The sequence below is a fragment of the Rattus rattus genome, chromosome 2, assembly GCF_011064425.1.
Source record: "Rattus rattus isolate New Zealand chromosome 2, Rrattus_CSIRO_v1, whole genome shotgun sequence".
Taxonomy (NCBI): Eukaryota; Metazoa; Chordata; class Mammalia; order Rodentia; family Muridae; genus Rattus; species Rattus rattus.
The window spans coordinates 110,815,543-110,830,708 of record NC_046155.1 but is presented as its reverse complement, the minus strand read 5'-3'; the positions used below and the strand labels follow the sequence as shown (position 1 = coordinate 110,830,708).

The 15,166-nt window shown below is 43.2% G+C and overlaps 1 protein-coding gene across 4 annotated transcripts in view; it reads left to right on the top strand.

Annotated features, from left to right (window-relative positions):
- Window positions 1-458: 458 nt before the first annotated feature.
- Window positions 459-15,166, top strand: part of Sytl2 (synaptotagmin like 2) — a 63,042-nt gene continuing 48,334 nt past the window's right edge. For 2 of the 4 annotated variants that reach the window (XM_032893227.1, XM_032893226.1), the window contains exons 1-3: window positions 459-951; window positions 9,847-9,998; window positions 11,748-11,880. In XM_032893227.1, coding sequence (XP_032749118.1) covers window positions 851-951; window positions 9,847-9,998; window positions 11,748-11,880 — 386 coding nt within the window. In that variant the 5' untranslated portion in view covers window positions 459-850. The remainder of the gene's footprint in view (window positions 952-9,846; window positions 9,999-11,747; window positions 11,881-15,166) is intronic. The other 2 variants (XM_032893229.1, XM_032893228.1) reach the window with 1 other exon arrangement.

Below are 15,166 nucleotides of genomic sequence, written 5' to 3'. Positions count from 1 at the left end.
GCTCCCACCTGCGAAGTGACTAGCGCTTCGAATCTTTATTTCCCATTTCTTTCCCACAATTCTCTGATACCCTCAGTCACATGGCCTGGGTCCTGCTGAATTCCAGCATCACATTTTAAGCCAGGAATTTCTAAATCAAGACTCTCCACTGCTCAGGTGGGTTGTTAAACATTGACAAGCGTCTTTGTGTGCTCCATCTCTGTGGTCTAGAATTGGGGAGAAGCATGTTTCTGACTCATTGACCTTGAGCTCGAGAAGCTGGAAAAGCTGGTTTTCTCAGTTCAAAAACCATCACCTATGGCCATTGAAAAATATACCACTGAATGGTGCTTACAGGAGTTTCTTCTCGGTTGGGGATTTAGCTCAGTGGTAGAGCACTTGTCTAGCAAGCCCAAGGCCCTGGGTTCAGTCCTCAGCTCCGGAAAATAAAAAGGAGTTTCTTCTCATTGACTAGTGTTTGTCATTCCATGATTCTCCAGGTTGAGGATGCACCAAGGAGTCTGTTGCTCAAGATGGTGATGAGCATGGAGAGAGACTGTGTCTAAGGCAGGTCCAGAGAGGGTGCACTGAAGAAATTCTGCTGAAGGCGTATACAAGGCGTGCAGCATCCTCCTGAGACCTGTTCATCCCACAGACCACTGCTACCTCCAGGAACCTTGCTCTTATGATTTTGATGTCATCTGCCTAAAACTTTTGTGGATCCCAGTCAAGACTTTTACTACCAAATAAGATACCATTTAATTTTGCATCCTGTAATCATCCTGACTGTGGTCTCAGCTCTTTTTCCCTGAGAACCTCAAGCTACATTTGTTTGTTACAATTGTTCCTTTTGTGTAAATTGTGCTCCAAAATGATCGACTTAAGTTTCCTGACAGAGGAGGAACAAGACGCCATCTTAAAGGTTCTGCAGAGGGATGCTGCCCTGAAGAGGGCTGAAGAGGAGAGGGTCAGGTAAGAGGCAAAAAAGGTGCTTGGGTATGAAGGAAAGAAAGAGGCAGTTCACAGAAAATAGAACTGTTTTCTTCTCAGGCATAACTGGTAGTTTGTCTTGCAGCCTAAACTTACACATTCCATTTTTAGGTTAACTTCCGGGACAGAAGTTTCTCTCCTGGTGTTTCTTAATTTTCCTACTGGGCTCCCAGCAGAAATAGGGTCTCAGTGAAAAACTTTAGCAAGGCGTGTTACACATATGTGGAGTTCAAGGCATGTTACACATATGTGGATTTCAAGCTACTCCAGAGGGTGAGGTGGACGTGCTCTAGCTCACAGTTTGAGATCAGTGAGATCCTATTCTTTAAATTAGGAACACACCCCTATCTGCCATTGACTCCATTTAAGAATGAGTCATAGATGAGGCATGATAACTCATGTCTGTCTGTAATCCCAGAATTTAAAAGGTTGAGTTATGGAGGGACTGCCTGGAGTTTAAGATTAGCCTGGATTATCATATAAACCCTATCTTTTAAAATATAAAGAAACAAACAAAAACCCAAACAACAGAAACGATTCTGGAGGGATAGTTCAGACAAGTGCCACTTAAGCATAATGACCTGCTAGGCATGGCCACATGTCCCTATAATCCCATTGCTAGGCAGACAGAAATTGATGCTCTCTGAGGCTTCCTGGCTAGCCAGTCCATCCGAATGGGTGGCTTCCAGGTGCAGTCAGAGACCCTGTCTGAATAAACAAGACAGAGAGGAATTGAGCATGAACACCTTTTGCCAACTTCTGGTCTCCACATGTTCCTGCATGCATGAATGCACACTTGGGCATGAGCACACACACATGCACACACACATGCACATGCAAATACCACATGTAAAAAATAAAGAAAAAATTAAATACAGAAAAGAAAAGAAGAAATGTAGTTTAGTGTTTTGCTTGGGTGAGTGTGTGTGTGTGTGTGTGTGTGTGTGTGAGAGAGAGAGAGAGAGAGAGAGAGAGAGAGAGAGAGAATGAGAGAGATGGGCTGGGGAAGGGAGAATGATTGAGACAGTGTTGTTATATAATCCAGTCCAGCCTGGATTTAAAAAAAAATAAGTAGTTCATGTTTCTGAACACTTTCAGAATTGCTAGGATTGGTTTTAAGAGAAAAATTAAAAGTGCTCTCCAAACAGGTCAAGTTTGCATTTGACTTGGATCCTTCAAAGAAAAGTACCAACTTGACCTTTTACTCTTTTTTTTTTAATGGAACCCAAATATTCCCTGTCAACATTCCTACCACATTCGATCATCTCCATGGTAGAAAGAACACCAAAGCTTGCTGCTGGATGACTGGACTTAATTCTTCACTGTTCCTTCTAGGTTCTGGGTCCTGCAACCCACTGTCTCTGTAGTCATAGGCTTTGAGAGCAGTGAAGGGGCTCCTGAATGTAGGTTAGCAGTATTACCCTACTGGTTCCCATTCTAGTTCTCCAGAAGGAGCAATAAGCTGTGTGCTTATTGCTGGAATATTAGGACCCCAAACAATGGACTTATTTGACTAAACATGAATGCTTTATAAAATGAATCAATTCAAGCACGATAGCATGCCCAATTATTGCTACTAAGGACAGTAAACAAACAGGTTTATCAAGTTACAAGGGGTTTGATATGCTCCACTTGTCTCACGATTTTGCACTCTTTTGTGGAGTCGGGCAATAGAATACAATATGATGACCCCCAATGATTGCATGTGGAAATTGACTATGTGACTTGTTCAACTAGTAAGTTTCACAAAGTGGAAATGAAATGCTCATCTCTAGTGTTCCTCCCCCTGAGATGTGCAGGGGAGAAGGGCACTTCTGTCATGACACAAAGCTGACATGGAGCTGTGATCATGAGAATGAGATCACACTTTCCCCCATGTCACTTACAACACTCTCTGGAGTCTCCCCATAAAGAGTGTTAGGCTTCATCTACAGTTTACAAACCCTTTGCTGAACTTTACCCTCGTGTGTTTCTTGTAACAACCCTGAGCTTTGGCAAGGCAAGGAGTGGACCATGCACTTAGGAACACAGCTCGGTTAGGCCACAGCCTCCGTGTTAGTGCTGTGTGTTCTTTGGCAGACTCTCCTTGGGTCTGCTGCTCTGGAGGGGCCAGGCAGGTTTCTGAGGGTTCCTGGCACTGATATTTCATTGCTGTTGTAACTAGGAAGAAGCTTAGAGGTGACAACAAAATCTTGTGTCAGCCCTTGCCACTAATACTTCTTGGACATCTTTCTAAGTAGGCACCAAGAGTTTCTTGAGCATGGGCAAGGACAGGACCTTATGGATAGAGATAGTATATACTGGAAAGGGCAGACGGTCACAGGAGTGTGTATACTTCTGACAGGGCCTCATTTGATGTGTTCCACACAAGAAGATTCCACACAGGAAGATTCTTGCTCTGCAACCAATTTGCTTTTGGGCCAAAGGGACTTGTAGGCATGTTTCTGAATCCCTTCTGTTTCTGGGCCATGACCTGGTCTCTGATTTCTGAAAATGATCCTTCTTGGGCTTTGGCTTAACAGCTCCTTTGTAATTCTTCAGAGCTTATCTTTCCACTTTGGTCAGTTATGGCTAGATAGCTCTGACTTCTTGATCTGCTTCAGCCATTTTACAGACAGGCAGGATGGCAAAGTGGGGAGAGGGGAAATGAGTTACTCAGGACCTCACAACTGCTCAGAGATAAAGCCACGATCTCAGTACAGCACATTATGTCTTAAGCTGTTCATTGAAAATTTTCCTCTGGAACTAAAAAATGAGAGTTTGGTAATGACACAGGGACCTTGGAGCCAAATCTCCTCACCAGTAGTTAATTATCTGTGGCTCGTTAGGCAAAGTCACTTCACCTCCCCTTTGGATCTCAACTCAGACTGAGAATGACCAGGTCCTGATCAAGTCATTTTAAAAAATGCTTCTTCCTCTTCCTGGCATGCAAATATGACAGGGACATTTGAATCCTCCTTCACAGAGATTGTACCTCTCAAAAGCACAGAGAATGCTGGTTAATAGTTTGATTCCTTATCGGGGAATTACTTCCCAAAGTCTCAACTACTTTTTTTTTTTTTTTTTTTCTTTTTTTTTTTCGGAGCTGGGGACCGAACCCAGGGCCTTGCGCTTCCTAGGCAAGTGCTCTACCACTGAGCTAAATCCCCAACCCCTCAACTACTTTTAATACAGTAAAATTTAATTGCATTCTTATAAATGAAGGACCTGCCCTTGAGAGTGATGTGAATGGTATTTCAAGATGGTTGAAGACCTGACCCCTGAGGAATTTACCATCCCCTGGCCTTTGTTTAAATCCTCCATTTTAAGGATTATTGATTAGAAGTTTAAAAGTTTAAATTTTGCTCTCCTAACATGATTTTACAGCTTCAGTTCTCTTTCTTGCTAAGAGGAAGCAGTAATGTGTTATAGTTAGCATCATTACAAAAGTTAGTCTGCCATTAATATGTATTCTGGAAGTACGTACGATGTGTGTGCATGCATGTGTGCATGTGTGCGTGTGTGTGTGTGTGTGTGTGTGTGTGTGTGTGTGTGTGTGTGTGTGATGATAGGTCAGGGAAAACCCTTGGGTACTGGCCCTCCACTTGCATATATATTAAGACACAGTCTCCTGTTGCTGTCAGGATGGTATCCTATGAGTGACTGTCCTGTCTTTATCTCCCATCTTGCTACAGAAATACAGGACTTACGGATGTGTGCTTCTGTACTATGCTTTATGATGGTTCTGAGGATTTAGGTCAGACCCTCACTCTTGTGTGGAAAGTGCTTTTCTCACTGAGCCATCTCAGCCCCTTCCCATTCCTCAGTGTAGAGTGGTGCAGTCGAATTGTGGTGCTCTTTCCACTTCGGCTCCTTATGTGCTGAGATCCCACCTGTGAATGGCTTTAATATGTAATTGTTTATGGCATTGGGGATACATCCCTCCAATGTCAGTGGAGGGCCCTTGCACTGCTGTCTACAAGGCCAGGCACTGATTCGGAATCCTTGTCAGTAGGGCTGGAGGCAAGGTTTATATTCTTATTGAAGTTGCTTTGCCACTTTTCATACATCTAATGCTTTGAAGTGTTCATATCCAAATCTATACAAATCACCTCGGGGGGGCATAGGTCATATGTTGCCTTCCATGTTATATGTTGCCTTCCACGCTGACTTACTAGAGGATAAAATGAACATCATGCAGGAGACATGCACAGTTCCTAAACCACCTAAGCTGTTAACGGTACAATATGGACCTGGCCCCAGGAGAATATTCTCGTACAGCCTCTGGGTTGCACGTGGGAAGGGAACAGCTCCAGGTTATCCTTGACACATATTTGTCTTCTGTGGTATTTCTGATTTCACTCACAAGCACTGGGCTCAAGTTACTGTCATCTTGTGTCCCTAACTTCTGGGTGGAGATGTTTGATAGGTTAGCAGAGAAGCAGACACCAAGATAGATGCTTTTCTCTACCACTCCATCCCTCTGTCTCAGACTTCCATCCTTAATGGGAACATTACTACACACACACATGTGTAATTTTAGTCTTTTTTGGTTTGAAAATGACACACTGCCGAGGTGGTGTTTCCTGTGTTTTGCGTCACCCTGCCAGCAGGAAATTACTGCACATATCTGTCTGAACACCACACCAGCACCACGTCCTGACCCCCATACGCATACAACCACATCTACAGAGATGGGCTGTTTTTTCTTAACCGCCACCACATCTTACGATTCTCAGCTGCTTCTTTTTAAGTAAAGACAGTTTTCACTGAAGAATTAGCTTCCAGGACTTCTGGTGGCATTTTCCATGAAAGCAAAATCCTGGGGGCTACAGCATTCAGGGAGTTTCACAGGCATTTCCTTTTTGTTCTTAGAGTAGTGGAGTTCAACCCCCTTTGACAGATGGGAAAATGGAATAGAAGAGAGTAAACAGCCTGCAAGATGACAGCCTTGCTGATCCACCAGCAAAGCCCGGGTGCTTTCCTACTCTGCGCTGAATCTCAGGAGACTGTAGGGATCGGTGATGTGCCCACATCCCCCTACGTGTATTTCTTATCATTTTAAGGGACATTTCAGTTCACTTTAAAGAAATAATTTATTTTCATGTGCACTGGTGTTTTGCCTGTATGCGTGTCCATGTGAGACTGTCTGATCTACTAGATAGTTGTGAGCTGCCATGTGGGTGCTGGGAATTGAACTCAGGTCCTCTGGAAGAACAGCCAGTGCTTTTGACCACTGAGCCATCTCTCCAGCCCCTTCAGTTCACTTTCTTTCTAGGTCTGTTGATTTCCAGACTCTCCATCAGTGCGTGAGTCCCTTGGTAGAAAGAATAAAGTGTGACAACTACCTAAGAATCCAAAATCTTGCTAGGCTTTCACAGGCAGTACAGGAGAGCAGAAAATCAAACTAACTTCTAGGCCCGGCCCTGTGCTACCCTGGGCAAGACTTTTAACTGCTCTGGACTTGAATCATCCCATTTAGAAAATGAGGTCATTTTTAAGTCATAGGATCTTATCATCTTTCCCAGAATATATTGGGGGTTGGGGTGGGATTGAAAGACAGAAAGAGAGAGATGAAATTACATGCTTGTGCAAGCAGACTGTGTGGAAGTTAAACATGGAGGCCTGTGCACTGGAGTGACCCACAGCCTGTGTGCTGCTTGTATATGCACCAGGGCCTTGCATCCGGTTATTAAGATGAGAGGAGATCAAGGTTATAAAGACCTCCAAAGGCTCTATTGCAAAATGCTTTTCAGCTGACAGAAACAACTAGGTGCTTGCTCTGAAAGGCTGACAGGACAGTGGCCTTTCTTGGCTGAGTGATGTTTTCCTGCCCACCAGCAGGCATCTTCTCTATGCTAATGTGCATGTGTAGAGAGGGTGGCAGGCAGAAGCAGTGTTAATGCCAAGAAATCTACCTTTTTGCCCCTCAGCTAGATGGTACATCAATTAGAAAATCCAGGGCTGATATGGCTCATTCAATTGCAGCTCAGAAGAAAGGAAAAATAACAGAGCTATTAGAAGAGAAGATTTTGGTACCATCACAGTGGGGCTATTCAAATGACTGAAATTTTTATGAACTTAGTTCTGATGTTACACACATAGAGTCATCTACAGAATGTTACAAGTGACCACGATAGGAACAAAAAAAGAGAATAATAAAACCAGCAGCAATAATCATCTTAGAAAATGCAAAAGTGGCCCTCACTAAATTTGAAAGAATTCTCATTCTTTTGCCACTTTCAAACAAAAGAGCCAGCAACCCTGTCCTTACCACAGTGCTGACTAATCGCTTCTGGAGCCATGTGTCTCTGAGGGCATGACTCACATAGCCTCTGTGCCATTTGTGCATACACTGGGGCCTTGCAGATGCTTATGAAGACGAGAGAAGAGCAAGGCTGCAAAGACTTCCAAAAGCTCTATTGCAAAGTACTTTTTGGTTAGCAAAAACAATCTCATGAAAAGAAACTGGGAGTCACTGCTGTGAGGGTTTGTGGTACACCAATAGGTTACCATATGTCATGGTGTGTTTTTTCCTGTTCTGAGGAGAGATGTGTAGTCGTACCTCATCAGAAACCCTGCCACCATGATGGCCTCCAGTCCCCTGAAACTTGGCAGTGATGGGATCTTCATTATATCTTTTCTTATTCAGACCATGGTGGCTGTTGAACACTTAATTGTTCAATGATTTAGTTAACAAACAGCTACTGGGTATCAATCTTTTGCCAGTCTCTGTGCTTCATGGTGGAACTATAAATTGAATAGGGATGTAAGCCTTGTCTTTAAGGAGTTTGTAGCCTCCAATGATGACTGGCTGAAAGAGATAATGGAGTCTAGGGAAACTGTGTGGATGTGAAAGGGGAGGTATTGTGGGAACAAGAAAAAGGGCAATGTGTCTTTGTGGTGCTCAGGCTTGGTCTGAAGAAGCAGCAGCAGGAGGAATGTGCTGGACAAAAAAGTCATACAAAGATATCCAGAGGTCATCAGCCTCTTTACAAGATCTGGGCACTGCTAAATACATCCAGGCAAGCATGCCGGTGAATTATCTCAGAAGCCTTCAAGAGGAGGTCTGATCCTCCCCAACTTTACAAGCAAAAAGACTGAAATGTAGAATGGTTCACCACCCTGTCCATTGTCATGTTTGGGTGGAATTCAAACAAGGCTTTGTTTTGGTCCTGTTTGGGAGAACCTCCATAGTCTTCCAGTCAGACATTTCCACCACTAATACATGCAGATAACAGAGGAGCAATGTCAGGAGCAATAAGTTCAGTGTGTGGCAACTGCGGCTTAGGAGTGTCTTCTGGGAAATAAATCCAAAGAGTCAGTCTGAAGTCAGGTGGTCAGTGGTCTCATATGACATCTGCCCTCTGCAAGCACATTGTGTTTAAAGCAAATATATATATTGAATGAAGGCCCTCCTTCCAAGAGCCCAGTCTGACTATGAAAAGGTGGATTTGTTTTACTTCTGTAACTAGACAGAACCGTGGTCCTGCTGGGAGAAGAAAAATTAAGAACTACCACCAGCAGCTCACCACGGACTGTCTGCTTGGTCAAAGCCTTAGGCAATGAGTAACTATCAGAAGTACTGATTCTTTGGTGGCTCAGGGCTGGGAACTAATGACACTGTCAGGATTTGTAGATAGACTGTTATGACAATGTGTGACTAAGGAATTGATGAGCACACTTGGAGCAGAATCACTTCCTCCTTGGTGACTGGGAGAGGCTATCCTAGACATATATTCGGTAGACAAAGAACCATTTCCTTGAAGCATACTTAAGAAAGAAGGAGGTATCTTTGCCAGGCCAGGGTAACCACCCTTCCAGTTCCTTCCCCATTGTACCTGTGTGCAGTCCTCATCCCCAGCCCAACAATTACGAGCCCCATTCGCTTTACCTGGTTAAGACAGCCATGCTCATAGCCGTCTAAGCTTGAATGAACCCATTTGGATTTGTGCAACACATTGTCTCTCAAGAGTTCTAAGTTTCCCAAGTGCTTTTCATTGGATGTTACTGAGTATATCTCTAAGAGGACAAGGGGACAGGTTTGGAATTCTTATTTTACTCACTAGAAGGATGCAAAGGTTAAACAACTTGTTGATTAGAACACCATTTTCCACAACCAACAGAAACTAGGGATGCTTTAGGACAGCACCAGTACGTTTGTTATTTGGGTTTCAGTTGTTTGGTGAGCATGAATGATTATGGTAACTTTAAAAAAAAAACAATGTCTGCACTGATGGGACTTGCCTGTACCTCCCCCGTTTAGCTTGCCTCAGCACACAGATCATGCCCCATCGCCATCCAGGATAGTCCCTGAAAAGCTCATTTTACGAGAAGGGAAGAGCCTGGGAATGGCTTGTCACACACTAGTTGTCCAACCAATGCTTAATAGGCCCTTGGCATGTGCAGGGATGGGCTATGTGTTTTAACACACTTCCCAGGGAAACCCTATGAGATGTTGTATTTTCCCCACTTTACAGCTGAGGAAAAAAGCCAGGGACACTTTCTCCATCACTCCTTTCAAGTGTGTCCACTTGAATAGAGAAGAATGCAACTAGGAAATGGTTCCACTCTTGAGACATGTCAGGTAGAGAGGTTAAGAGCACTGGCTGCTTTCTCCTAGCATCCGTGAGCAATTCATGTCTATTGTGCATTTACTTACACACAAAACATTCAAACACAGAACGATAAAGTCATTTAAAAAAACATGCTTGACATTTCCAATTCATTTATTAGTCAAAGCAGAACATTTATAAGTCATCTTGGATGTTTGTGGCACATGAATTAGGAAGAGCTTCATTTTGCTTGTGCATTTACAAATTTCTTCACACACAACCACAGTGAACTTGTTTGTTTATTGTGCGTTTTCAGACAAGTAAAGTTCTTTTCCCTTTGCAGACACTTGCCTGAAAAAATTAAGGATGACCAACAACTAAAGAACATGAGTGGCCAATGGTTTTATGAAGCTAAGGCAAAAAGACACAAGGACAAAATCCATGGTGCTGACATCATCAGAGCATCCATGAGAAGGAAGAGACTCCCAGCGGCAGGTGAGGTCACAGCTGACATTTGTTTAGGAAGGAGGGTGGGGAAGGGTATGAGACTCTTCACTGAAAATCTGCTGAAGGAAATCAATTGTGGCTATGCTCTGCATAGTGCATGCCCTTCTCAGTCAAAATCCTCTTGCCTTGAATTTGGATGGATGAAGGTAGGGCTAAGTGCATGGCTGTAGAGGAAGACAATTGTTTGGGTACCACTTTATAATGTAGTAGCCTTGGTGCCTGGTGATTATGTGCATGCCTTTCTTTAGCTGTGTGTGTGAGTACGTGTGCGAGCATGCACACAGCATGTGTACATGTCACTGTAAGCATGTACATGCACAGGTGTGTGAAACCAGGTTTCATATTCAATGATCTTGACACATGATTCTTCTTCTTTAAGCAGCCAAACAGATCATTTAAAGGACGATAAAAGTTTATTTATGATTCTCTTTATTTCACCACTTCATTTTGTCTGTGTGTTTACAAATTTCTGTCTAAGTAGTTTCTATTTAACTCAAGATCAATCATTGTAAATCTCTGGGTCTAGCTTACAGACAAAGAAAAATATCATCTTTAAAGCATTAATATATATTGATTGTTAATTATCTATTTTTAACTGTAGAAGTAATTTTGTAAGGTATGTATAATATTCCTATAGACTTTATTGGGCAACTAGGGTTAGCTTGCCAAAGGTCATAGTATTGTTAAATAGCAGAGCTTGGACTGAAAAATCTTTGGACCGTTGCACACTTATTACTGATAAGTTTTGACCTCCAAGCATGTAAAGTTCTCTGACTGCAGCTCTCCTGGTTTTCAAGCATACTCAGGCCATGAGAAATCTTGGGTGATACTGGCTAGTACTGTGATTCTATTTGTAATTGAAGATACTAGACAGATCTGTGGCAAGACCGATAGGGGATAGATTGCACCTTGGAATGCATTTAGAAATTTGAAGCCCCAATATTGTCCCATCTTAACACCAAATAAACATATCCTTGACACATACAATGTGGCCTTAGGCAATTTTCTTGAGCTTTTTAATTTCCAATTGCCAAATTTATAAACGTGGACGACAACTTTCACTATATAGGATAATGTCCACAAAGAACTTAGCACAGTTCTTGGTCACTCCTCACCACTCAGCTGATGCTAATTACAGAGATTCGAGTAGAGAATTCTGAGTATTGAGAGGCAGGGAATCTTCCTGAAGACATGGCACAGAGTTTTATGGGGGTGATGACACTTAAGCAGGATGCAGTGAAGAACTTAGAATTTGGACTTGTGGACAGACTTATGGGGCAGGAGAGGCCCTGGAGAGGGACATCCTAAATTAGGGTCATTTGTTTACCTTTGTACCACAGAGTCAAGCATTGTATTTAGCCGGTTATAGGCACTGAGTAAATGCTTGCTAAGGATCCCACTCTGAGCATCTCTTGGCTAAGGATATCCAGTCTCGGCTCCATTTCAGGTCAGATTAACCTAAAGGCAGTTAGAACTTTGCTTCAGTGGTCTCTAGGGTACCTGTACCTTTAAAGGTCCACCTATCCTTTTAGGAGACTGGGAAGCAGGGATCTGAAATCAGGGGAATCTACTAACTTCTCTCACAGTTATAATTTTGGTCCTGAGATCCAGTGGCCATCACGGCAGTTGGGAGTCCTGAGGTTCAGATTTGAGTCCCTGTGGATAGGAGCCAATGCGAGCAGTATAGATCGTAGCAATGAGAGGTGACCTTTCTATCCTTACTGTTCCCTGTTTCAGCTGAGCAGAAGAAGGACACAGCAATGAGGACAAAGGAGAGCTGGGTGAATAATGTCAACAAAGACGCTTCCCTTCCCCCAGAGCTAGCTGTTGTGGAAGAACCAGCAGATGACACAGGTCCAGCAGGCCCAAGGTATGACCCAACCTGTGGGTTTCATGACTCGATGTGTTGTTCAGGCAAAGGTGGGTGTGGGGTACAGAGGCAGGACAGGACAGGACAGGAGTCCTAGGCGTGAGGATGGGTGATGGTTGGGGGAGCTCTGGACTCCAGTGGGAATGGAACCTAGAAAAGTTTCTTTCCTAGCTTTCAGAATTTCCAATAAATCTCAATCTTGGAGTCAAAATGTTAAATGGTTGTTTCTTCCAATATCAGGAGTGGTGGTTTTCATTTGTACTAAAGATTTTCTTAAGGTAAAGTAAAGGAGTGTGTGAGTGCTACAGTTCATTTCAGGGGACAGATGACTCCTGATCACATGGTTACATCTGGTGCAATGAAAGATGCTGAAGGACAGAAGCCAGGCAATACAGATAGGATTGATAAGACTGATCAGAACTGGTTCTCATGGATGCAGAACAGTGGGCATGTCATACACAGCGAATACTCCTTTAAAATGCATTCTCTTCTGTATTCCAGTATTGACTTTTTGATGCTTTTATTCAAAAGTTTTGGATGACTTTTGTAAGAAGTAACCAGCTGTGGGGCTATGTTGCTTCAAAACTGTGGGGACTTACTGAGTTGCTTTTAGGTACTTAAAGGTATTCTCCTTAGCATCTTTCTCTTCAGGTCTCAGTTAATACCTTTTGGTAGAAAGAGCAATTGTGTTTTACCTCTACTGTCTCAGTGGAGCCTCATACTGGCATGAAGACCATGTCTTTGATGGTTGGACACACTGAGTTTAGGTCTGAGACCAAGGCACTGTGGAAACAGATATTTCCAACAGTCTAAAGTCAAAAAATGATGGGTGTCTAAGATAGCTACCAATGAGCTGAAGGGGTTTGTAACCCCATAAGAAGAACAACAATATCAACCAACCAGACACTCCAGAGCTCCAAGGGACTAAATCACCAACCAAAGAGTACACGTGGAGGGACCCATGGCTCCAGCTGCATATGTAGCAGAGGATGGCATTGTGGGACATCAGTGGGAGGAGAGGTCCTTGGTCCTGTGAAGGTTCAATACCCCATGTAGGGGATGCCAGGGTGGGGAGGTGGGAAGGAGTGGGAGGAGCACCCTCATAGAAGCAGGGGGAGATAGCACATTTCTGGAGGGGAAACCAGGAAAGGGGATAACATTTTGAAATGTAAAAAAAAAATTGAATAAAAGAAAAAAATGTAAACAAAAAAAAAGACAGCTACCAATGGGCATTTCAGAGTTGACTATGAGTAAGTCACGCAGGTGAGAAATGAAATACTGACTCAAATAAGGTGTCTGTTAATTAACTATTTTCCATGAGTAATGAGCTTTACCATTTTCCTCCAGGACTGTTTTTAATTTTCTATGTCATCTATGCTGGTCTGCCATGTTGGCTAGAGGTTAAGGGACCTTGATAATAGCTTCTGGTTGATATGTGATTTTAAAATAATGCCAACTTAATTTCTTAAGCCTTTACTTCCACCAATATATAACAAGACAAATACTCTCTTAACCGGGGTTATTATGAAACCAAATAGCTAGTAAGTGTAGAATACTTTTTAAAACTAATTACTTTTTTTTTTTAGCATTCCAACCACAGTTTTACTTCCCTCCCCACCTCCCAGTATTTTCCTCCATCCTACCCCACCATTGAGTCCTCCTTCATTCTTTTATTTTTTTAAAAAAGGGCAGACCTCTCATGGATATAAACCAAACACAGCATGGCGGGTTGCAGTAAGACTAGGTGTATCCTCTCCTATTAAGGCTAGAAAGGCATACCAGTAGGAGGAAAGGACCCAAAGGCAGGCAAACTCAGAGACAGCCCCTGCTCCCACAAGAAGACCAAGATACACAACTGTAACATGAGCTGCAGGTTCCATGTAGGCTCCCTGGTTGGTGATTCAGTCACTGGGAGCCATTATGGGCCTAAGATAGTTGATTCTGTGGGTTTTCTTGTGGTGTTCTTGATGCCTCTAGCTCCTACAATTCTTCCTTTGTCCCTTCCTTAGGATGCCTCAAGCCTAACCTATGGTTTGACTGCAGGTCTCTGTCTCTGTTCCCATCAGTTTCTGGGTAAAACCTCCCTGGTGACAATACATGTAGAACTCTTACCATAGCTCACAGCGTGTAGTAAGCATGCTAAGTAGAGATGGTACTCAATGTAGCATTTCAAGAACTCAGGAACTGGTGATACTCATTCCCCTTGATGTCCTTTTCAAATTTATTCTTCTCTCATACATTTCATCCTGACCATTGTTTCTGCTTTCTCATCTCTTCCCAGTCTCTCCCCTCTCTCCCCTCTAACTCCAAATCCACTTTACCTTTGCTTCCCTTCAGAAAAAAAGCAAGCCTTTAAGGGATATCAACCAGGCATGGTATATCAAGTTACAATAAGACTTTAATATAACAACAACAACAACAACAACAATAACAACAACAACAACAACTGAAGCCAAAACATTAGAAACCCTGGTAGAAAAGACATGGTCATTTAGATACATGACCAAGGACCTGGGAGCAGATCTTAGAATCTGGGTATGATAGAGGCTGGAACATGGGGCACTAACCAGCAGAGGGAATATGAACAACTACAGAAGACGCAAGAAGACAGCTTGGGGCATCAGAGGCACCCACCTCATCCCAATGTTTGATCAAGTGCAGACCTCCTATCCTACTCCCAGGCTCTCACTCCATCTCAAAGGACTTGAGAGGCAAAGCTGCTCAACTCCATTTTGTCATGTCCCCTCAGGATGGAGAGCATTCCCCCATCTTCCTTACTTCCAGGCTAATACATCTGTGATTTGAACATGCATTGTGTTCTGTGTAGCCTCGGACAGACCTTTTGGATCTTACGTGTGAATTGGAACCAGGTTGCCTCACTAGGATGTTGTGAGAGTAACTGAAATGAAACATGGGAACTGGTCAGCATTTCTGAGGAAGAAGAATTGGCACCTCCCAGCTGGCATTACAATTACACTATTATATTACATGGATTAAGTGTGGCTGAGAAGGCCAGCACACAGCTGCTAGGCGTTAGCAAGAGCGCTTTGCTCAGTTGAGGCCAGTTGTGTGAGACGTGGCATGGGTGGTAAGCAGTCAGCTGTACTTCCTCCTCTCCGTGTCAGAGGCCACCATTTTTCTTAGAGTCAATCTCCTGCAATGCCACCCACTTATGCTGTTTAACCTTTGTGAGCTGGGCGTGTTGAGTGTGTTTTGGGGCCTGTATTTATAGGCCAAGTGGTTTTCAATAGAAGTGACTCAGCACCTGTCAATATTTTCTTAGCCA